The 25,396-nt window shown below is 40.8% G+C and overlaps 1 protein-coding gene across 1 annotated transcript in view; it reads left to right on the top strand.

Annotated features, from left to right (window-relative positions):
* Scn11a (sodium voltage-gated channel alpha subunit 11) overlaps positions 1 to 5,333 on the top strand; it is an 84,847-nt gene extending 79,514 nt beyond the window's left edge. Inside the window, exons 27-28 of the mRNA XM_077795667.1 lie at positions 1,110 to 1,380; positions 4,306 to 5,333. Of these exons, the coding sequence (XP_077651793.1) occupies positions 1,110 to 1,380; positions 4,306 to 5,333 (1,299 nt within the window). The remainder of the gene's footprint in view (positions 1 to 1,109; positions 1,381 to 4,305) is intronic.
* Positions 5,334 to 25,396: the final 20,063 nt, after the last annotated feature.

Here is a 25,396-nt window from a genome sequence, read left to right as displayed (position 1 = left end):
CTGCCTCAACCTCTGCATAGCTTTTAAACTTGCATGTGGTATTTTTTCCTACTGGTACCACCACAAACCTACATCATCTTTTGCTGTTTTACCATAACGGATCCCTGGGAGTTCTAATGATGCATTCTTAGGGATCCATGAGTTTGCTAAATAGAACAGTATGTGCATTCTTTGATTCAATGATAATATAAAACAATCAAATATATACATGTATTGTAAAACAACCAACATATAGTCAAAAAGCCATCCAATCTCAGGTCTGAGTTTGTGTTTCAGAATAGTTTTGCACTCAGTAAAGTATTGGGTAGTGTTTCATAGCAGAAGAGTTAAAGAAAATAATGAAATATTTGAGGTTTGATTTTTTTTTCTGTATATGCAAACTAGAGTTAGAAATTGGACCAGAGCTGTCAGTTTATAGTCACATTAAGGGCAGTACACTGGCTACATAGAAGCCAATATGCAAGCTGATCATCAATAATAATAGGAAATCATCATTTATGTTTTTTCAGTTTGGGTAATTATTGGATTAGAACCCTATTTATCTACCCTATTCTAACAAGAATTAGAAAAGAATTGGCTGAACACAGAGTTTTGGTTAAGTTATAAAATTTCTTATTGTTCTGAACTGATAAACAGAAGTTTGGAGATGTTCGTTCCCATTTTGCCCAAGACACTTATGTAAGCAAATGTTCTCTGCATTAATATTGTTGAAGTAAAAATACCAAACAGATGAAATATTGGAGATCAAGGTTCATCCTTTTATTATTAGATCCAACGGGAGCTGTTTTGCTTCAGTAAAACAACATCATCCATCACCTCAAAGTTATGTTGCTCCCAAGAATTTTTTATCTACAGTTTTTGCTTTAAAGTAGAATTAAAATTATAAGCTTAAAAACAGTTATCTAATTAAATTTAAATGAATTTAAGGCAACACTGGGGATCTATAAGAATATCTTGCCCTTTGGAAAGGTCTGTTTTTATTTCAAGGAACTGCCTACTTGTAAGAAAGAACAAATTCTGTTGTATTAACATGTCTTTTAAATGTACATGATTTCATTCTGAAGACTCAAAATGACTCAATGATTTCTTCTTTTATTTTTTCTCCTCAGAACAAATGTCAAGGTCTTGTGTTTGACCTGGTCACACACCAGGTCTTTGACATCTTCATCATGAGTCTCATTGTCCTAAACATGGTTGGCATGATGGCTGAATCATATGAACAATCCGAAGACGTGACAGTTACTTTTGATTACATCAACATAGCCTTTGTGATCATCTTTACGATAGAGTGTCTCATCAAAATCTTTGCTTTGAGGCAATACTACTTCACCAATGGCTGGAACTTATTTGATTGTGTGGTTGTGGTTCTTTCTATTATTAGTAAGTAAAATCAGCAGCCAGAGAGGCTTTTAACTGAGAACCAGAAGTAAACCTGTAAACATTATAATTTGGAAGTATGTCCAAACTATCCAACAAAGCAACAAATTAGGCTTAATGCAGTGTCTGAAAAAAAAAAAACAGGTGTACTAATGCCATCTCTAAAGGGGAGTTGCTAGGAGATAGAGAGTAATTTCCATTCCTTTGATTGTCAGCACCAATGAAATAGGTTTTTTCAATGGTGATGAACAAAATTAAGATGATTTAGAAATTCTTGTGGTGGTGCCTGATTTATACAGGTAATTGAATCAAAATCAACCTTTACTGTGCAACCATGAACTCTAATGAGCCCTCCATGATTTAAAGGATTTGGCACTTAATGCTCATGTTTTTGTTTTGTTCAAAATGCACACAGATGCTAGATCACAGTGATCGGATCATCTAACATTACTGGCCTTTCCCTCACTTCCTGTATGGGCCCATGGCCTATTCCAGTCTGGGCTTCCAGGAGTGTCTGAGAGCAAGAAGCAATGCTTTCTCTTTATTCTGAATCTATGTTCACATCAATCCTAGGGTGAATGAACCATGCTTCTCTCAACTGTTTTGACCCTGCTCACTGATCCGTCCCAGACTACAAGCATATAAATTTCCCAAACCTAGGCAAGAAGAATGAAGGTTATTGCCATACACCTTTTTTCCTTTCTTTTTTTGGTGCTGGGGATCATGTGCTCTACTACTGAGTTATACCCCCATCCCCACCCCCAGCCCTTGCCAGATATCTTTTCATAAAACACACACAACTTTGAAATTAAATTCTTCGTAGCTAACTCATTGGCATTTACTCTTGGATTTTTGAAGCCTGGTTTTAACTAAACCATGGTCTAACGCTTTTTATGATTATGTAAAACTGTCCAGGGGCTCTTCTCCTAGTTCAACAAGTAACGAAAACAAGGAAAACTGATTTCACAAGTGGATGTTTTCGTGCAATCTCAGAAATGATGCATCAAACAGATAGGATGGAGCAAAATATTTTGGTTCCTGTTGCTACTGAAGCAACACAGCCATGCCAGAGAGCAAAAAAAAAAAAAAAAAAAAAAAATGTCTCTAGTCTGCTCTAGTTTCTAAGCCATAAGGTTTATGTAGATAAAGTTTATAGTTAAATAGACCTTTAAACTTTATTAGTCAATTCCGATCACAAGTCCTGGTGAAATTGGAAGCAGCAATAAAAGCTAGAAAATGGTGTTAGGACAGGTCTGGGTCAGCCCTCTGGAAGCTCAGAGTCCTTCCTCTGATGGGCAAAGAGGCTCGTTCACTCCACAGCTCCTTCTGGGTGGTGCCTGGCATTGTACAGTTCCTGGAAATATCTCTGACATCTGTCCTTTGGACAGCTGCTAGACCATTGCAGTTACATGTGTCAAATAGCATTTTGTTCCAGTGAATGAGAAAATTTACCCCTTAAGCCAAATCCTACTTACCAGTGTGGGTGGAACTTAATGTGCCTTTGCCAGTTCATCTGCCATTCAACACTTTGTCTCAACACATTCCCAAGCTCCTTCCTAAGCTTGTACAGTAAAACAAAACCAGAGCAAGTTGAGTGAGTCTCTCTCTAGGAGTTAGCAATCCAAGTGAGGAATTAAAGCATACTTGTCTTAAAGTATCAGAAAAAAACTAGGGACCAATAACATGCAACACAAAAAACTAAGTTCAGAGAAAGGACAGATAACTGTGGACCTGATTAATCAAAGTCATATCTATGCAGAAGACAGGCCTTTTTTAAAGGATGGATGTTGCTGAATTGGCACTTAATAAATTTCACTTGTTGCCAAGGTCGACTTCCCAGTTAACATATGAATTAAATTTCTTTTTTTTAATATTTTTTTTTTAGTTTTTGGTGGACACAACATCTTTGTTTTTGTATGTGGTGCTGAGGATCGAACCCAGGCCGCACGCATGCCAGGCGAGCGCGCTACTGCTTGAGCCACATCCCCAGCCCCATGAATTAAATTTCTTTGGCACAATGGGGCAGTTAGTAAAGGATATCATCAACTAGTTCTCTTTAGTCATTAGGTGATGGCAGAACCATTTTCACTGCCCATGACCCCTAATGACCTTAGAGCACCCTCAAAGCAAGAACAAGGCCAGGCCTACACAAGGCAAGCATGTTCCAGCCATTCTATAATATTTGGGCCAAAATGTGACTGCTTTCACCCCTGTATCACTTGCCTGGAGAGTAGGCAATGAGAGAACAAGGGTGACATTTTAGGCCAAATATTCAGATGTTTGCACAAAGCTCTGCTTAAAGTGCGATTTCTGGGGTGTCCACCACAACAGAGAAAGTATCTCCCAATTTCATGCCTCAAATTTTGTGGGCTCAGCCCTCTGGAATCCTTGGAGGAGCTTATTGACAAATGTGAGCAATCCATGGGGCAGCCTTAGCCTCAGATGAGCGTCCCAATGACACTGTCTCCCTCTGGCCCTCCATACACCTGTAGCAAAGCTATATTTGAATTTCTCTAAATAAACAAGAACCTGTCCCTGTTAAGGAACTTTGGGGTTATTAGGTTTCCACGATATTCCCTGGTTGCTATGACTCAAGCCAGTCTCCAGTAGTAGAAATTTCTCCTTGACTCTGAAAGACTCCAAGTATATATAGTTTATCCTTTTTGCATTTTTATATTCAATAAATGAGGGAAATGATTTCATTTGCTGCTCTAAGAGTGGGCTTTAAAAATCCAATGTAGATAATGTTCATTAGGTGAGATAATTCCCAAAGCAGCCTTTCATAAATTGGATTCTTTTCTTTGTACGTCCAGGATATTTTATATAACTGACCCCATTGAAAGTGCTATGTAAAATTATATGGTCCTTAGAAATGATTCCCCATGTTAAAGATCAGGTGGAAATTCATTGGCTTTTCTCTTTCTCCAGGTACGATGGTCTCTGCCTTGGAAAATCAGGAGCACATTCCTTTTCCACCAACACTCTTCAGAATCGTGCGCCTGGCTCGGATTGGGCGCATCCTGAGACTTGTCAGAGCGGCACGAGGAATCAGGACCCTCCTTTTTGCTCTGATGATGTCCCTTCCCTCTCTGTTCAACATCGGTCTTCTACTCTTTCTGGTCATGTTTATTTATGCCATTTTAGGTATGAAATTTTTTTCCGAAGTGAAGAAAGGCGCTGGGATCGATGACATATTCAACTTCAAAACTTTCGAAGGCAGCATGCTCTGTCTCTTCCAGATAACCACATCAGCAGGCTGGGACTCCCTCCTCAACCCCATGCTGAATTCAGGAGACTCAGGTAACTCCACAGCCAACAGTCACCTCCCAGCTGTAGCCACCGCCTACTTTGTTAGTTACATCATCATCTCCTTCCTCATCGTGGTCAACATGTATATCGCTGTGATTTTAGAGAACTTCAATACAGCCACGGAAGAAAGTGAGGACCCTCTGGGGGAAGATGATTTTGAAATATTCTATGAAGTCTGGGAAAAGTTTGACCCTGAAGCCACACAGTTTATTGACTACTCTGCCCTTTCTGACTTTGCCGATGCCCTGCCTGAGCCTTTGCGTGTGGCCAAGCCAAATAAATTCCAGTTCCTTGTCATGGACTTGCCCATGGTGAGTGGGGATCGTCTCCACTGCATGGATGTTCTCTTTGCCTTCACCACTAGGGTCCTTGGTGACTCCACTGGCCTGGATACCATGAAAGCTATGATGGAGGAAAAGTTCATGGAAGCCAATCCCTTCAGGAAGTTATATGAACCCATAGTCACTACCACCAAGAGAAAGGAAGAGGAAAGAGGTGCTGCTATCATTCAAAAGGCCTTTCGGAGGTACATGATGAAGATGTCCAAGTATGCCTTGGAAGACAGGCCTCCTGCGTCATTCCAGACACTTTGCAACGGAGACTTGTCAAGCTCTGAGGGAACCAAGGGCAAAGTGCACTATGACTGAGCCCCTCACCTCACCCCTACCTCACAGCCTCACAGTCCTGCCTCCAGCCTTAGCTCAGAGGTCTGCAGCTCGGTATAGGAACAAGCCGTGGACTCACTGGATGAGCCATTCTATTTTGGTTTTTGGACTGAAAGAAGTGATAGTTCAGTATTCATTTAAAATGATTCTTGCAGAGGTATAAGATAAGGCTGCCTTAACTGTTTAAAATGCTGGTACTATTTTAGTAAGGAACAAGACACTAGATAGGGCTGCAGAGGATATCCTCACTAAAGTTAGGATTGAAACACTGCTCGACTGACATAAAAACAAAAGAATAAAACAAACAAAAATCATGTTAAAATTTTAAATTGTGTCCCTATATGTTTCTGGGTATAATACCATTGCTGAATGATTTTCCAATGTGAGTATGTAGTTTAATCACATAGAGCTCTTTTATGTGCTAAGTGAAAAATAAAAACCTGCCAATAAATGAGTTGCTTATCACAGATTTTTTTTCTTTTTGGCCAACATTAAGTATTTGGGGGTGTATCTCAAACCTAAAAGCACAATCTTGACTTGTCAGTTACCAAGCTGTCTTTTTGCAAGCTGCAATCTCTGTTATATATACTTAGCAAGTAAATAAATAAATGAGACTTTTCCATTTGTGCTTCATTGAGATAGTACACTAATATTTCCTTCTTGTTTGGTGGCTGCCTATGTGGTGGCTTAATGTGGGTCTTTGCTTGGAATTAAAGCTGGTGCCAGCAGTCTGTCTGATAAGTGTTTAACAATGAGCTCTTCAGGGGGAAAAAAAACCATTGCATTATAGCATTCACTGATTTCTGTGATGTGAATACTCCCATCACGGCTGATTTCAAGCTAACAACATGTTGGGAAAAGATGCCCATAATAAATTTTGGAGAGGTGGCCTGAGCTGGCTTCAGTATACCATTAGCCAGAATTAATAAGGAAATCTTAGTTATAACATCTGCCTTGGACAGAGGGAGCATTTTAAAGCAATATCTGGGCTACAGGATGGGGGACCATAAGACATACTGGTTACCCAAGATGGCCGCGAATAGAGTGCATCACACCCCGTGTACCGCGCCACTGCGCGGGTGAATAACAAGTTAGAACGACAAAAAACTATCTTGTTAGGAACTTACAGCAAAATGGGGGTGCACCGAAACCTAGAGGAAGGATTTCCAGCACCAAGGTCCTGTAATTGAGTCTCATACATGAGCCAACTGTGTGACTGGAGATCCAGGCTGACTGATCCGTGGGGCCTGTCCCGTGGCTACAGACGGCGGGGAGCCACCAGAAGTGACCAGCAAGCAGGGAGATTGCTGCAGATTCTGTGGAATCCTGCCGCCTGAGCACTCACGGAGCCCTGGGCTGAGTTCGGGATTTCAGACGGGGAAGGAAGCGGGACAGTTCTATCCCCCACAACGGAAACTCCACCAAGGAAACCAGTGGCCACCATCTTGGAGAGCTGAAGTAACCACCGCCACTCTCTGACAGGTTGCAACAATAAAACAGGTGCGTGTTACTCAGCTCATCTCCCATACAGCGGGGAATTTGCATAAAATCTCTCCTAGGCTCTCCGGGGGAGGGATTATCAGAGCAAGCCTGCATAAAGACGCGGGGAAAACTAGAGACACCCTACCTTCAACTCCCCCTCCCATCAGCGGGGAAAACGAAACCTGTATTGCCAGCGCGGGGGAGGGGCAAGCAGAAAAAATCAAAATAATAGAGTGCTGGGGGGGGTTCTCAATAGCCACCCTCCACGCCCAACAAACGGCAGGCCCAGAGTACAGTTTGAACTGCCGAGAGGCATCACTCAGGGGAAATCTGGTCTAGCAGGAGAAACCAGGACTAGCAGGAGAAACCAGGGGTCTAGAGGCCAGGCCCGCGTGACTGGGTGGGCCCGCCGGCGACTGACCGTGCAACTGGGCAGCTAGAGATTGCCCGACCACCAGCGACAGCCGGCCCATTGCCCCTGCACCTGAGCAGCTGGAAACCGCACGCCCGCAGGCAACCAATCGCCAGCTAGCTGCCCACGCGACTGCGCAGCTGCGGACTGCCTGCCCGCCTGTGACAGCCGGCCCATTGCCCCGGTGACTGGGCGGCTAGAGATCACCCCCCCCCCTCCAGCAACAGCCCACCTGCTGTCCGCGAGACTGGGTGGCTAGAGTCCGCCCGCCCACTGGCGACCGATCGCCCACCAGCTGCCAGCACGACTGGGCAGCTGGAGACCTCCCGGCCGCCGGCGTCCGGGTGCTGAAACCAACCAGAGACAGTCCAGTCCCACCCCTCCATTCGGACACCCCAGTAAGGAGCCTGGGGCCCGCCATAGCACAGAGGGGACGTCACTGGAGCTCGGCAGTCGGAATTCCTTCCCAGCGGAATCCACTTTAGCAGGCATAGTCTACCAACACAAAGGAGAGACAACTGAGATATAAAACACCAAAACAAATTTATAGAAGAGAGCAGAAACACAGAAATTAAATAGAGCTGGAAAGTAGCGTGAACATCATGAAAAAACAAGGGAAAAAAGGAGTACAAACAATGCAGGACAACTTAAATCTACAGGAGGACATAGAAACATCAGAAACAAGGATAGGGAAAGAACTCAAGGCATACCTAACTCAGATGGAAAGGAATATTAGAGAAGACATGAGACAGCAAGTCCAAGAAATAAAAGTATATTTTTTTTTTTTATTGGTCGTTCATAACATTACATAGTTCTTAATACATCATATTACACGGTTTGATTCAAGTGGATTATGAACTCCCGCTTTTACCCCGTATACAAATTGCTGTATCACATCAGTTACCCTTCCATTGATTGACATATTGCCTTTCTAGTGTCTGATGTATTCTGCTGTCTGTCCTATTGTCTACTATCCCCCCTCCCCTCCCCTCCCCTCCCCTTTTCTCTCTCTACCCCTTCTACTGTAAATCATGTCTTCCATTTGTATTCTCTTGACTTACCCCTCCTTACCTCTTATATGACATTTTGTATAACCCTGAGGATCGCCTTCCATTTCCATGCAATTTCCCTTCTCACTCCCTTTCCCTCCCACCTCTCATCCCTGTTTACTGTAAATATTCTTCTCAAGCTCTTCGTTCCTACCCTGTCCTTGTTTACACCCCTTATATCAAAGGAGTCATTTGGTATTTGTTTTTTAAAGATTGACTAGCTTCACTTAGCATAATCTGCTCTAATGCCATCCATTTCCCTCCAAATTCTATAATTTTGTCATTTTTTAATGCAGAGTAATACTCCATAGTGTATAAATGCCACATTTTATAAAAGTATATTTTGAAAATGAATTAAACAAACCAATTCAAATGGCAAAGAACGAGCTTTACCAGGAGATAGAGATCTTAAAAAAAATCAAACAGTAATCCTAGAAATGCAGGAAACTATAAACCAAATTAAAAACTCAAACGAGAATATTACAAATAGACTAGATCAAGTAGAAGTCAGAACATCAGATAATGAAGACAAAGTTTATCAACTTGAAAAGAATATAGTCAACACAGAAAAGATGCTTAAATCCCACGAGCAATCTATTCAAGAGATATGGGATGTCAAAAAAAAAACCAAATTTGAGAGTCATCGGGATAGAAGAAGGCATAGAGAATCAAACCAAAGGAATGGACAACCTATTAAATGAAATAATTCTAGAAAACTTCCCAGAGATGAAAGATGGAATGGATTGCCAACAGGACCCCAAACATTCAAAACCGTAATAGACCAACTTCAAGACATATAATTATGAAGATAGCCAACATACAGAACAAGGAGAGAATATTAAAAGCTACTAGAGAAAGGAGGCAGATTACATTCAGGGGTAAACCAATTAGGTTAACGACTGATTTTTCATCACAGACTTTGAAAGCGAGAAGATCCTGGAACAATGTATTTCAAACGCTGAAAAATAATGGATTTCAACCAAGAATACTGTATCCAGCAAAATTAAGCCTCAGATTTGACAATGGAATTAAAATCTTTCATGATAAACAAAAGCTAAAAGAATTCGCAGCCAGAAAACCAGCACTGCAAAGCATTTTGAGCAAAATACTACAAGAAGAGGAATTGAAAAATAGTGCCCAAAACTAACAGCAGGAGGTATCTCAGTAAAGGGGGAGGAAAATAACCAAAAAGTAAAAACTAGCCAAACTAAAATAAATAAATAAATAAACATGACTGGAAGTACAAATCATATTTCAATTGTAACCTTAAATGTTAATGGCCTAAACTCACCAATCAAGAGACATAGGCTAGTAACCTGGATCAAAAAAAAAAAAATCCAACAATATGCTGCCTTCAGGAGACTCATATGATAGGAAAAGACATACACAGGCTGAAGGTAAAAGGTTGGGAAAAATCATATCACTCACATGGCCCTCGGAAGCAAGCAGGAGTGGCCATACTCATATCGAATAAAATCAACTTCAAACCTAAGTTAATCAAAAGGGATGAAGAAGGACACTATATACTGTTAAAAGGAACCATCCACCAACAAGACATAACAATTATCAATTTGTATGCACCAAACAATGGAGCTGCAATGTTCATAAAACAAACTCTCCTCAAGTTCAAGAGTCAAATAGACTACAACACAATAATTATGGGTGACTTCAACACACCGCTCTCACCATTAGACAGATCCTCTAGACAAAAGCTGAATAAAGAAACTATTGAACTCAATAGCACAATCAATAACCTAGACTTAACCGACATATATAGAATATATCAACCATCATCAAGTGGATACACGTTCTTCTCAGCAGCACATGGATCTTACTCAAAGATAGATAATATATTATGCCATAGGGCAACTCTTAGTAAATATAAAGGCGTGGAGATAATACCATGCACCATATCTGATCATAATGGAATGAAACTGGAAATCAATGATAAAAGAAGGAAGGAAAAATCCTACATCACATGGAAAATGAACAATATGTTACTGAATGATCAATGGGTTACAGAAGACATAAAGGAGGAGATAAAAAAAAATTCATAGAGACAAATGACCATACAGACACAACATACCCGAATCTATGGGACCCAATGAAAGCAGTTTTAAGAGGGAAATTCATTTCTTGGAGTTCTTTCCTCAAAAAAAGAAAAAAACCAACAAATAAATGAGTGAACTCACACTACACCTCAAAAACCTAGAAAAGGAAGAGCAAAACAACAGCAAATGTAGTAGAAGACAAGAAATAATTAAAATTAGAGCAGAAATCAACGAAATTGAAACAAAACCATTGAAAAAATTGAAAAAACTAAAAGTTGATTCTTTGAAAAAATAAATAAGATCGACAGGCCCTCAGCCATGCTAACGAAGAGAAGAAGAGAGAGAACTCAAATTACTAACATATGGGATGAAAAAGGCAATATCACAACAGACACTACAGAAATACAGAAGATAATTAGAAAGTATTTTGAAACCCTATATTCCAATAAAATAGAAGATAGTGAAGATATCGATAAATTTCTTAAGTCATACGATCTGCCCAGATTGAGTCAGGAAGACACACACAATTTAAACAGACCAATAACAAAGGAAGAAATTGAAGAAGCCATCAAAAGACTACCAACCAAAAAAAGCCCTGGACCAGATGGGTATACAGTGGAGTTTTACAAAACCTTCAAAGAAGAATTAATACCAATACTTTTCAAGCTATTTCAAGAAATAGAAAAAGAAGGAGCTCTTCCAAATTCATTCTATGAGGCCAACATCACCCTGATCCTGAAACCAGACAAAGACACGTCAAAGAAAGAAAACTATAGACCAATATCTCTAATGAACATGGATGCAAAAATTCTCAATAAAATCCTGGCGAATAGAATACAAAAGCATATCAAAAAAATTGTGCACCATGATCAAGTAGGATTCATCCCTGGGATGCAAGGCTGGTTCAATATACAGAAATCAATAAATACTATTCACCACATCAATAGACTTAAAGACAAGAACCATATGATCATCTCGATAGATGCAGAAAAAGCATTTGACAAAGTACAGCATCCCTTTATGTTCAAAACACTAGAAAAACTAGGGATAACAGGAACTTACCTCAACATTGTAAAAGCTATATATGCTAAACCTCAGGCTAGCATCATCCTAAATGGAGAAAAACTGAAGGCATTCCCTCTAATATCTGGAACAAGACAGGGATGCCCTCTATCACCACTTATATTCAATTTAGTTCTTGAAATACTAGCCAGAGCAATTAGACAGACAAAAGAAATTAAAGGCATAAAAATAGGAAAAGAAGAACTTAAATTATCGTTATTTGCGGATGACATGATAATATACAAAGAAACTGCTAGAGGTAATAAATGAATTCAGCAAAGTGGCAGGATATAAAATCAACACGCATAAATCAAAGGCATTCCTGTATATCAGCAACAAAACTTCTGAAATGGAAATGAGGAAAACCACTCCATTCACAATATCCTCAAAGAAAATAAAATACTTGGGAATCAATCTAACAAAAGAGGTGAAAGATTTATACAATGAAAACTACAGAACCCTAAAGAGAGAGATAGAAGAAGATCTTAGAAGATGGAAAAATGTACCCTGTTCATGGATAGGCAGAACTAACATCAAAATGGCGATATTACCAAAAGTTCTCTATAGGTTTAATGCGATGCCAATTAAAATCCCAACGGCATTTCTTGTAGAAATCGATAAAGCAATCATGAAATTCATATGGAAAAACAAAAGACCCAGAATAGCAAAAGCAATTCTAAGCAGGAAGTGTGAATCAGGTGGTATAGCGATACCAGAGTTCAAACTGTACTACAAAGCAATAGTAACAAAAACAGCGTGGTACTGGTACCAAAACAGGCAGGTGGATCAATGGTACAGAATAGAGGACACAGAGACCAATCCATAAAATTACAACTTTCTTATATTTGATAAAGGGGCTAAAAGCATGCAATGGAGGAAGGATAGCATCTTCAACAAATGGTGCTGGGAAAACTGGAAATCCATATGCAACAAAATGAAATTGAATCCCTTTCTCTCGCCATGCACAAAAGTTAACTCAAAATGGATCAAGGAGCTAGATATCAAATCAGAGACACTGCATCTGATGGAAGAAAAAGTTGGCTACGATCTACATACTGTGGGGTCGGGCTCCAAATTCCTTAATAGGACGCCCATAGCCCAAGAGTTAATAACAAGAATAAATAAATGGGACTTACTTAAACTAAAAAGTTTTTTCTCAGCAAGAGAAACAATAAGAGAGGTAAATAGAGAGCCTACATCCTGGGAACAAATTTTTACCCCTCACACTTCAGATAGAGCCCTAATATCCAGAATATACAAATAACTCAAAAAATTAAACAATAAGATAACAAATAACCCAATCAACAAATGGGCCAAGGACCTGAACAGACACTTCACAGAGGAGGACATACAATCAATCAACAAGTACATGAAAAAATGCTCACCATCTCTAGCAGTCAGAGAAATGCAAACCAAAACCACCCTAAGATACCATCTCACTCCAGTGAGATTGGCAGCCATTATGAAGTCAAACAACAATAAGTGCTGGCGAGGATGTGGGGAAAAGGGTACACTTGTACACTGCTGGTGGGACTGCAAATTGGTAAGGCCAATTTGGAAAGCAGTATGGAGATACCTGGGAAAGCTGGAAATGGATCCACCATTTGACCCAGCTATCGCCCTCCTCGGACTATTCCCTGAGGATCTTAAAAGAGCTTACTATAGGGATACTGCCACATCAATGATCATAGCGGCACAATTCACAATAGCTAGACTGTGGAACCAACCTAGATGCCCTTCAATAGATGAATGGATAAAAAAATGTGGCATCTATACACAATGGAGTACTACGCAGCAATTAAAAAATGACAAAATCATAGAATTTGCAGGGAAATGGATGGCATTAGAGCAGATTATGCTAAGTGAAGCTAGCCAATCCTTAAAAAACAAATGCCAAATGTCTTCTTTGATATAAAGAGAGCAACTAAGAACAGAACAGAGAGGAAGAGCATGAGGAAAAGATTAACATTAAACAAAGACGAGTCGGGGGAGAGAAAGGGAGAGAGAAGGGAAATCATATGGAAATGGTAGGAGACCCTCAATGTTACACAAAATTACATATAAGAGGTTGGGAGGGGAAAGGGGGGGGAAACAAGGGAGAGAATTGAACAACAGCAGATGAGGTAGAGAGGGAAGATGGGAGGGGAGGGGAGGGGGGATAGTAGAGGATAGGAAAGGTACAACAGTCACTAATATGCCATTATGTAAAAATGTGTGTAACCGATGTGATTCTGCAATTTGTATTTGGGGTAAAAACGGGAGTTCATAACCCAATCGAGTCAAATGTATGAAAGATGATATATCATGAGCTTTGTAATGTTTTGAACAACCAATAAAAATAATAATAATAAAACATACTGGTTAGCCAGCAATCTTAGACATCAGATGAGCCCTCCACTCAGTTCTGGCTGAATGTCATCATGAAATGTGCAATTCATAGCAAAATCCAGGCCTATCAGAAGGACTTGGCAGCCGAGGACTTCCACGAATACTAGAGATGCCCAGAGGTCAAAAGAGGCACTAGGTTTTCAGCCTTCAAAGTGCCTGGACTGGGTACAAATAAACTGTATTGTAATATTCTAGGTATAGAGGGACAACTCTAGGTGTAGCCCTGGAATCTGTACTCAGCCAGGTGGGAAGAGTCCATGGGTCTGCCAGCAGCCTGGAGCCTGAGGTCCAAGCCTTTGACCTGGCCACCACTGTCCAGTAGATGGAAACCCAGCACTGGATACTGTGGTGGGCTGAGGCAGTGATTATTTCCAATGTATGTAAGATCCAAACTTGATGCAATGTATTTTTAGCTAGGATCTGAGTTTTGTAGGTAGCCTCATGTTCTGGATCATTGACTAAAACAGTAATAGCATCATTTCAAATATTTATCAAGTGGTTGTTCTGCAGGGGGAACTGGCTAAAGCATTTGTCATGAGTCATCTCATTTGTACCTCATAACAGCCCAATGAATAAGATGTACCCATTTAAATATGAGAAAACTGAGGCTCAGAGAGGTTGGTGACTTGCACACCATCACTCACCTGGTGAAGCCTGAGCCTTTGTGTCTTGCTGGGGAAGTGGGGGAAGTTTTCTGAAAAAGATGGTGGTCATCATTCCAGTAGGGTGCCTCTTTGCTGGAGCAGGAGGAAGAGAGGGAAAGATATGATCTTGCCCATATCAGACTACCCGGTAGGGGCTTGGATATCATCTGCTTTCTGCAAAGCTTCAGCCATCCTTACATACACCTGAATACCATTGGACCAGGCTGGAATCCTGGAGCTGCCTCCTAGGGAGAGCACAGGATCTGCTTGGCTCTACCAAGAGGTTGAACTATGCTTCTTTCACTAGATGGCAGCAAATGACCAACACGTTCTTAGAGCTACACAGCAATCTATGTGTGAGCCCAGCACTTAAGAGAGCCAGAGGGCTGAGGCAGAGAAGCCAAGGCAGGAAGTGCTGAATTATACCAACCTTGGATGAGTTCCAGAAAACTTAGCCTCCCCAGAGGTACCTCACGCTGTGAGAACACCAAGGTTCCCCCAAGAGGCAGAGATATTGATCTGAGATCTGTTCGCCAGTGATCACACTGAAGGTCCGTGGTAAACAGCTCTACAGGCACATAGGCCAGGTCAGTCCCCTAGTCCTCCGAGCCTTCTCCAGGTAAATGAAGCCCTGCTCAGGTCGTCGAGAAACGTGTTCTTGAGGACCAATGTAGAACACTTTGTGCAATGGCTGCTAACCAGTGACCCTTACTTAGCCTCAAAAGCACATGCTAATGAGGAAGAGGATCAGGTGTTCATATGATGATAATGCCATACCTTATGACAAGGGCCAGAAACCAAGGACTACCTCTGCTCTGAGGATGTGAATAGAGGAAGACCTTGTGAGAGATGAACTTCAGACATCTGAGATTAGCTTGATAAATGTATAGGGTTTTGACAGGTGGAGGTGGTTTAAGAAGGTGTCTGAAATGGAAAAGACAGCGCAGGCAGCACCCTGGGTGCTAGAAAGTGTGAGGGAGTCTGAGTTACCCAATTGCCTGGACAAAGCCAGAGCCAAGAGTTATTAAGGTAATAGGGAGGCATTAAAGGTGTTTAAGCAGTGTAGGAAAAATTCCTGGACAGGGTGTGCAGGGCAGAACAGAGGAGAAGGAGTCTGTCATATTGGTCCTGGTGAAGGGGAAGCCACTGAGCCTGGAAAGGGACAGGGCAGTGGAACTCCGAGATGTTCACCCCGACTGACTGCCATGGAGGAGACGTTTGGGAGGACCTCAGAATTTTTAATTAGGGGACAAGAGAGATGACAGTACAGGTTACCAAGTTAATGAGTATCAGAAGAGCAAGTCTTTGTTTCTTTTTATTTGCTTTTGTGGCTAAGGAAAAAGAAAATCCCTAAATTAATTCAATTTTAAGTTCTTTGCAGGTTTGAGATGACAGGTTGAGGTGACAATTTCTAGCCAGGCCTAGAGAGTGAGGTCAAGGTGTGATCAGGAGTCTTCAATGCAAAGGTGACATCTGAACCCCCAGGAGCAGGTGAAATCAGGGGAGAGAGCATACACAGATCTCAGGGACCGAAGATTGCCCTGATGATGTGGAGTGAGATGGTTCAGAGAAAAGATGTGGGGAGGGAGTGACAGTGAATACCATGACACTAGGTACAGACCCAGAGCAGGTTCCACTGGAGAAACTCACAGTCAAAAGATGAGATGCATGGTCCAAGGTTTTCAACCCTCTCACCTAGAAGCATGCAGGAGCCAGGCCATGCTGTGGTTTTCTAGCAGAGTTCCACCTGCTACTTCTTTACCTTGGATAGGGCAAGAAAGAGAGCTTGCCTTACAACTAATCAGGCTCAGGAACCAGCGGTGCCCTGCAACAGTCCTGGAATGTCAGCTACTAGCACCCAATGCCTCTGGGGAAGTCGGAAGCCTGCACAGCTCCCACTGGTCCCAGATAGGTTGTTGCCTGGAAACCCAGATGGAACCATTGGGGTCATTGAATGGGCAATCCCATGCTCCTTACACAAGGACTAATCAAAGAGACAACAAGAAAATGAGAGATAATATTTATTGAACACGTATTATGGACCAGGTAGTCAATTCACCAGCATGACCTCATCAAATCACCATGAATACTCTCTTAGATAGAAACTATTGTTAACCCTCATCAGACTGAGGCATAAAAGGGAAGTAAGAGGTTTATTCAAGGTCACACAGCCAATACATGAATCCCTGTCAGGATTCAAACCCCAGCATCTGGCCCTAGATCTCAAGCTATCAACCACTACATTGCTCTGCCCCACAGACAACAAGGGATCTCATAGTGGAAGTTGAAGGGAGGGTGCAATTTTCTGGTGCCTTCTGTGATTCCCTCTCCTCTAGATATGATGCATGCTTTCAAAGTTCTCACAGTGTGGAAACCTGCATTGAGGAGATGTTCTGCTTCCTCTTCCAATTTGACATACTCATCTCAGTTGATGTATTTGGTTTCCTAATATTTTGGCAGAGTTTCTATCCTTTTATCATTCTCCCTCCCCTTCTCCAGGCAAACTCTGGTTAATCTACCTCCTCTCAAATCAGGTGCCCAGGGAGCAGTGAAATCATCCCCTCTCCTTGGACAGTATACTTCTATTAATATAGACTCAAAGGTGCTGGTTAGACAGTGGTCGTATCAAGAGTTGCCCTGGGGATACTAATTTAACTTTCCCTTAATCTCTATCAATCCCCCAACTCCAGACACCCTGAATTAACATACAGTCTATCTAAAAATATTGTGACTTCTGTGCTGATGTAGCAACAAAGTCCCGTTACTCTCTTTCCACCCTCTAAACTTTTCCAATACTTTAAAATCATTTATGAAGCCAACTCACATTGGTAGCTCATATTCTACTTATTCATGAGCTCTACTCAGAATTCCAGGTAGTTTTTTCTCAAAAATTAGTAGTTTAAAGAGAAACACTTGAAAAACATTTTTATGAGTGTAAATGGAGGTCTCAAGAAGGTTCTGGATCACCCATTTTAGCAACAAAGTTTGAAAGGGGAGGTTTTGCTCTTCCTTGGGAAAGCAGCTGAGCCCCCAGGTGATGGCCCACCCATCTAGGGGGACTTGTCCAGCCAAGGCAAGACCTAGCCTGAAGTTGGGAGTGACCACTACCAGGATGGGGGTAAAAATATAGATGAGTGTGAAAAACTTGAACAGAACTGTCAACCAACTCAATCAACTTGCTTTTTAGAGAATTTGATAAGAACAAAATATACATTATTTTCAGGTATATATAGAATATTTCCCGAGATAAGTCCATGAAGTGTGTTAATACATTTTAAAATACTCAAAATCATAAATACATGTTTTTATAATCACAGTGAAACTGCATTAGAAATCAACAACAAGAAGATGTCTGGAAAAAAATCTCTTAAAATGTGGAAACAACAAATAATTTACTCTTAAGTAACTCATGGGTCTAAGAAGAAATCAAAAGGGAAATTAAAAATACTTTGAACTAAATAAAAATGAAGTCAAAACCACAACCTTTGAAAATGTGTGGGATACGGCTAAATCAGTAGCAAGAGGAAAATGTAGAGCACTAATTGTTAAGTTAGGAGAAAAGGAAATAAAAGAAAAGAGAAGAAAATTCCCAAACAACAACGTCACTCCCATAATAAATGGGAAAAAAGAGTAACTGAAACCAGAAGAAATGAAATAATAGAGAAATTAATGAAATGGATAGCACAAAAATAATAAAGAAAGTCAGTGAAACTTTCTTTGGAAAGATCAATAAAAATCAATAAACCTTTAGATAAACTAATAAGAAAAAAGAGGACATACATGATAAATATCAGGAACAAGAGAGGTAGATATAATCACTGATTCCACAGGTAATAGCAGGATAATTATGAGGTTATTACAGTTTTGTTCTGATTAACTCATCAACTTAAAGAAAGTAAACAAATTTCTTAAAAGACACTAACCTCACTTGAGAAGAAATAAAGATCTTAAATAGTGATGTGTCTATTTAAAAAACTGAATGTGCAGTTAAAACACTTTCCACAAAGAAAACACCAGGAGCAGATGGCTTCACATGGTGCATTATATCACACATTGAAGGAAAAAATAATTCCAGTTTTACACAACCTTCCAGAAAATTGAAGAGATGGAAATATTTCCAGTTCATTCTATGAGGTCAATATTACCTTGATACCAAAAAAAAAAAAAACAGACAAAGACATTTCAAGAAAAGAAAACAACAAACCAATATCCTTCATGAACAAGTTTCAGTTCTTTTTTCTTTTTTTTTTTACAAAATTTAGCAAACCAAATCCAGAAATACATTTAAAAAACCACATCATAACCAATTGAAATTTAGTCCAGAAATACATGATTGGCATTATTCTGAAAAATCAATCAGTGTACTGCATCATATTGATAAAATACAAAAGAAAAACCAATGGTTATCCCAAAAGACAAAAAAAAAAGAGTCATTTATCAAAATCCTAACATCCATTCTGATTAAAATAAAAAAGCTCTCAGCTGTCATCAAATTAGGCATAAAAAGGAGCTTCTTCAACTGGATGAAAGGCATAAAATAAATGAGAGTTAATTATGTGAAGATGTATTTTCCTCTCAAGGTCAAGCAAGGAAGTCTGCTCATATCACTTCTTGTACAGGAGATTCCAATCAGAGCAATAAGGCAAGAAAAAGTAAAGGCATCCAGAAAGATTGGGAAAAAAGTTATGCTATCATTGTTTAGGAATTATGTGACCTACTACATAGCAAATCCTATGGTTCTACCAAAAACAAAAAACAATAAAACACAAACAAAAAAAAAATCAAAACAGTGAGGTTAGCAAGGCAGCAGGATACAAGATCATAATTTTAAAATCAATTGCATTTCTATACATGAGCAATGAACAATTGTAAGTTAAGATTCAAAATAGTTTTTAAAGCCAAATTATGGAACTCACCTAGGTGTCCATCAACAGACTAATGGGTAAAGAAAATGTGGTGTATGTACACAATGGAATTTTACTCAGCCAGAAAGAAGAATTAAATCATGTCATTTGGAAAAAAGTGGATGGAACTGGAGAACATCATGTTTAGTAAAAGAAGTCTGACTCAGAAAGTCAAGGGTTAATTTTTTTTTTTTATGCAGAAGCTAGAGAGAAGAAAGGAGAAAAAAGGACCTTATGAAAATAGAAGTGGACCAGTAGAGGAGAAAAAGAAGATAGAGGAGGGAGGACAGGAGGAAAAGGGGAGACCCAGGGGAATGAAACAGATCAATTTATGTTATGAACTTGTATGAATATATCACAATGGATCCCACTATTATGTATAATTATAAATCCACTGATAAACAATTCAAAAACCAAAACAAACTGTGAAATACTTAGAGATAGATATGACTACCCAGGTGCAAAAGCCCTGGGTACCGAAAAGTACAAAGCATTGCTGAGAGAAGAAGATCTAAATAATTAAAGATTATGGATCAGAATTCTCAATATTGTTATTAATTTTTCCCAACAGCAATCCCAATCAAATTTCTTTTTTTTAAAATAGAAATTAACAAACTGATTCTAAAGAGCTTAGAATGGTGAAAACAAATTTGCAAAAGAAGAAAGCTGGAAAAGCCAACATTACCTGATTTCAAGAATTATTAGACAGCTACTATAGTCAAGACAATGTTACTGGCATAAATAAAAACAAATACCTTGATGAAGTAGAATAGAATACAGAAATAGAGCCACGCATACGTGTTCATTTGATATTGTGTTAGCCAGCTTTCTGTTGCTGTGACAAAATACCCAAGAAAAATGACTTAGAGGAGGAAATGTTTATTGGGGCTTACAGTTTCAGAGGTTTCATTCCATTGTCAGTTGATATCATTGAAGTGCTTGGCAGAGAGCGAAGCTCCTCACCTCATGGTGTCCAAGAGCAGAGAGGAAAAAAAGAGAGCGAGAGGAAGAGGCAAAGGACAAAATATATCCTTCTAGGGCTTGGCTCCAGTTACCTACTTTTTCAACTAGGCCCCATAAGTTTCCACCACCTCCCTCTAGTCCATTCAATTAGAAGCCTACCAATGGATGGGCTTATAACAAGACTGTCAAGGCAATTCAATAGGAGGAAAAAATGCTCTGGAATAACTGGATATTGAATTGCAAAAAGTAAAATAAATAGAAAGCCACTGATCCTTGCCTCACACTATATACAAAATAAACTCTAATAGATCATAAGCCCAAGTATGAGCTGATCTATAAAATTTCTGTAAAAATATAGGAAAAAATCTTAATGATCTTAAGATGGCAAAGATTTCTTAAATACGACACATAAGCCCTAATTTTTAAAGGAAAAAAATCAATAAATTGAACTTCCTCCAAATAACTGAAGGAAAAGAAAAGAAAAAAATAATTGACTCCACCAAATTTTAGTGAGGATGTTGAGCAATCGAAACTGCCATACACTGCTGGTGGGTAAAATGATGTAGCCACTTTGGGAAATATTTTTCTCATTCTTGTGAAGTTAAATGTATACTTACCAATCACAAAACTCAGTCATTCTGCTCCTGGGTATTTACCCAATAGAAATGAAAATATATGCTCACACAAAAACTTGTACATGAAGCTAATAGCAACTTTATTTTTTTATTTTTATTTTTTAAGAGAGAGAGAGAGAGAGAGAGAGAAAATTTTAATCTTTTATTTTTTAGTTTTCGTAGGACACAACATCTTTGTATGTGGTGCTGAGGATCGAACCCGGGCTGCACGCATGCCAGGCAAGCACGCTACCACTTGAGCCATATCCCCAGCCCGCAACTTTATTTTTAATAGCAAAAACCTGCAAAATAAACCAAATGTCCATCAACAGGTACATTTATAAATAAATTGTGATATATCCATTCAATACTGTCCTACTGTGTACGTCTATTTCTGTATTCTGTTCTGCAAACACAAAGGAATGAACTATTGATACACAATGTCATACGACATGAATGATCCCCAATATAACTTCACTAAGTGAAAGCTACTGAGAAAAATGAAAAGTATAAGTGATTACTCTATTTACATAAAATTTTAGAAAACGTCAACTAGAGTGATGGAAAGTAAATCAGTGGTAATCAGAAGATGAGGTAGGGTTGATAAGAAGGAAGAATAAAATACACCTTTAAGAAAACTTTTAAGTATAAAGAGTATGTTCACTATCTTGATTATGGTGCTATTTTCACAATTAAATAATATTTGCCAATATTTTTCAGATTGTGCTCTTTAAATATATGCAGTTCATGCAATAAACCTAGACAATTCTCAAAAGAAGAAATACAACTGGTCAACAAAATATGAAAAAAAGTTCAATATCTCTAGCAATTAGGGAAATGCAAATCAAAACTTCATTGACGTTTCATTTTTAGTTAGAATGGCAATAATCAAGAATATAAATAATAATAAATGTTGTGAGGATGTGGGGGGAAAGGCACACTCATACATTGCTGGTGGGACTGCAAATTGGTGCAGCCAATATGGAAAGCATTATGGAGATTCCCCAAAAATCTAGAAATGGAACCACCATATGACCCACTAATCCACTCCTAGGTATATATCCAAAAGATTTAACATCAGCATACCACAATGATACAGCCACTTCAATGTTTATAGCAGCACAATTCACAATAGCTAAATTGTGGGACCAACCTAGATGCCCTTCAGTAGATGAATGGATAAAGAAACTGTGTTATATATATATACACAATGAAATATCACTCAGCATTAAAAGAGAATAAAATCATGGCATTTGCAGGTCAATGGATGGAGTTGGAGAATATAATGCTAAGTGAAGTCAGCCAATCCCAAAAAACCAAATGCTGCATGTTTTCTCTGATATAAGGATGCTGATTCATAATGGGGATTGGGGGGAAGCATGAGAGGAATAGATGAACTTTAGACAGAGCAAAGGGGAAGGAAGGGAAGGGAGGGGTGGAGGTATGGGAAAGACGGTGGAATGAAATGGACACCATTACCCTAAGTCCATGTATGAAGACACGAATGGTGTGACTCTACTTTGTGTGCAACCAGAGACATGAAAAACCATGCTCTGTCTGTGTAATATGAATTGAAATGCATTCTTCTGTCATATATAACAAATTAGAATAAATTAAAAAAAGAAAAAATGGGATGAATGTGATTGAACTTTGCACATACATGAATATACCACAGTGAATCTCAACGTCAAGAATATCTCCAAGACACTAATTTTAAACACACTACAGATGAATGGTAGGAAGATCAGAAATGGAGAGCAAAGGAAGGACGGATGGGGGAGGGGAAAGCGCTAGAAACTGAATTACAGTAAATTACGTACCATGCTTTTGTGACTATGTCAAAATGTGTCCTAATGTTCTATATAACTAAAAACACTCAGCCCTTGAGGTCTGGGGACTCAGTGGGGGGCTCCTAAGCCAATGGATCCCTCATTTTAGAACTTCTGAAGGAGAAGTCATTGCTGTTCCAGGGATGACGGCTAAGACTGGCCATCTGCCCACCTGCCTTTGGGACAGCAAACCAAAGTGATTCCTCCAGAGGAGGGACGTGGCTGCCCCCACACACATGGAAGAAGCCCTGAGTGTAAGAACTCTACGTCCCACAGTAGGGACTGACAGTGCTCAGAAAACCTGACTCCATCTGGTCCAGATCCTCACTGCACAGATAAAACCAAACCAAACCAAACAAAAACCGATGCCCGGAGACTGCTAGAAGTTTAAACAGGGTGCTGATCGATGGTAGCACAGATTTGAGGATGACTGAAGCAAATGGGGTTGGGGAAGGGAAGGGGTGTGCCCTATGGGCAGGGAATGGGCTGTCTTTCCTCCTGGCCCCGCTGTAGTCACTCACTGCAGAACACAACTGCTTGAAGGCCATTGGGTGGGTGATCTTCGCCCTGTTCCCAGCCCAACCAGAGTTGGTGAGGACCAGTTGGCCACTGCATCTGGGCCTTTACCCTCTCCTGGGGCCTTGCCCCTCTTCTCCCTCCCAGGAGAGAGCTCTATCAGTCGGGAAGATGGGCTTTCTGCACCCCAGACGCTGCCCCAGGAGGCAGGAAACACCAGGCACTTTCCCTCTCCCTGCAGACCATGTGAGCTCATTATGGTAAAAGTTTAATGCCTAAAAGTCAATTACATTTAAGAATGCTCTGATGAGTCCAACAGCAGCTTTTGCTTAGAGCCACTGGGGCTGCAGCTACTATCCTATACTCCCACCACGCCACGCCGAGAAAACCTCCCTGCCCTTCCTTAGAGTGTGGTGGTGGAGGGAAGCTGAGAGCCCTGCTTTCCCACCGATCGTCTGTGTAACCTTGAGCAAAGCCTATGCCCTCTCTGAGCCTAATTTTGACATTAAGGAAATGTCAAGGGCTGTTTGTGCTGCCCCTGGAGGTGTCGCTCCATCTGTTCTTCCTCACTGGCCCTTATCTTTGGGTAGCAGAACAAGAGCAAGGGCACACACACCTGGTTGAATGTCTCTAAGGGAACAGTCAAGGGCAGAAATGCCAATAACCAGAAGTTCTTGAAAACAGGGAGAAATTCTGGATGGGTTGCTGCTCAGTTAGAGAGTAAACACACTATAATCGAGATGCAAAGAGTTATGCAAAAGCACAGTTCAGGTCACAGTGACCTGGCCACCTTTCCTGTATGGCATCCATCATGGGCATCCTTTCATCAGCAGGCCCAGAGGTGCAAGGTCAGGCCTTGAACATGGGCTAAATAGCTCTAGAAGGCCCCAGGAAGAGAGGGAATAAGGGCACCAGGGCCTTCTTGTGCAGGACTCAAGGGTCATTTCACCTCCGAACCACCCATTCCTTACTTCTCGTTCGGGCTCCAACAGCCCCAGCTGGTACTTGCATAAGCCTGGTGATTCCTACCCTTCTCACACCAATTCCCTCACTGGAGTGCCCTTCCCTTCTCACTTCCTCCCCAAGGCAGCCCTGAACTCAGTCTTTGGTAGCTTCTCTGCTTCACTTCCTTCCAAGCTAACCAAGAAGATGCCTGTTATCCCTCTAGTGCAGTGCAGGGAACATGGTGGAAATAAGTTTGGAGGAGGTTCCATCAGAGAATGTGGGCTTTCCTCTACCCTGCCCCTCATCCTGCCGCTGGGATCCTGTAAAGTATGCCAGGCCACAGGCAAAATGTTGGCAATCCCAAAAGACTCATACCCATCCAAAATGGCAGCTCTTCTGAACTAGGGGAGTCCTCCGCCATGGGACATAAGAGATTGTTTCTGCTCTGGGTTGAGCCTGCTTTGGTAATGGAGACCCTTGGATCAATGTGGGTTCTCCCCTTTCTAAACCAAACTCCCCATCCACCTCTCCTTCAGCTGTCATGCTCTGCTTTGGCTCCAATTATTTTCCTTGTTGTCTGTTCTGCCCAGAGGCAATATTCAAAGTATTTAACCTCTGGTAAAGGCTTAGATGCTGGCCCAACAGAATGGATGCCCCTGAGTGTTGGAGTAGGTCCCTGACATTGGCTAAAATCAGGGTAGTGAGCAGTGAGTGAGAGGTGTGTTTGGTTATGACCCTTGAGTTGTTGGATCCCAGGACATGTTGGGGGTTGAGGTATCAGAAGAGGAGCCAGGGCAGCCGGGGGGGGGGCCCAGGGAACCTTTAGGGGTGCTGGTTAGAAACCATTCACTGTATGCCCATCTCAGATGCATTCTCTGCCTTTCTCTTCCTCGATCTATGTCCAGGGAGACAGATCCTTTCGGGCTGCATCAACTGGGCTCTCTTGTGGCTGGACTTCCAGTGGGGTTCAGTGGGTGGGAGAGACCAGCAAGAGACCCATTTGTTGGGGTATTTCTTCCCTGTTTCCTCCTTTCTCAGGGCCATGGTTGTAGCCCTGGCTGTGTTACTCTGTGGCTGCTCCAGCTCCTGTTGTGCACTTGTTTTCCATTGTTCCAGCTCTCCCTGGGCTCCAGTAACACTGTGTTCCCTGTGCCCCTTCCGTCCAAGGGCAGAAATGGTTTCCTGA

The sequence above is a fragment of the Urocitellus parryii genome, chromosome 3 (assembly GCF_045843805.1).
Source record: "Urocitellus parryii isolate mUroPar1 chromosome 3, mUroPar1.hap1, whole genome shotgun sequence".
Taxonomy (NCBI): domain Eukaryota; kingdom Metazoa; phylum Chordata; class Mammalia; order Rodentia; family Sciuridae; genus Urocitellus; species Urocitellus parryii.
Note: the sequence above shows the minus strand (reverse complement) of the source record. Positions and strands in the feature narration are given on the sequence as shown.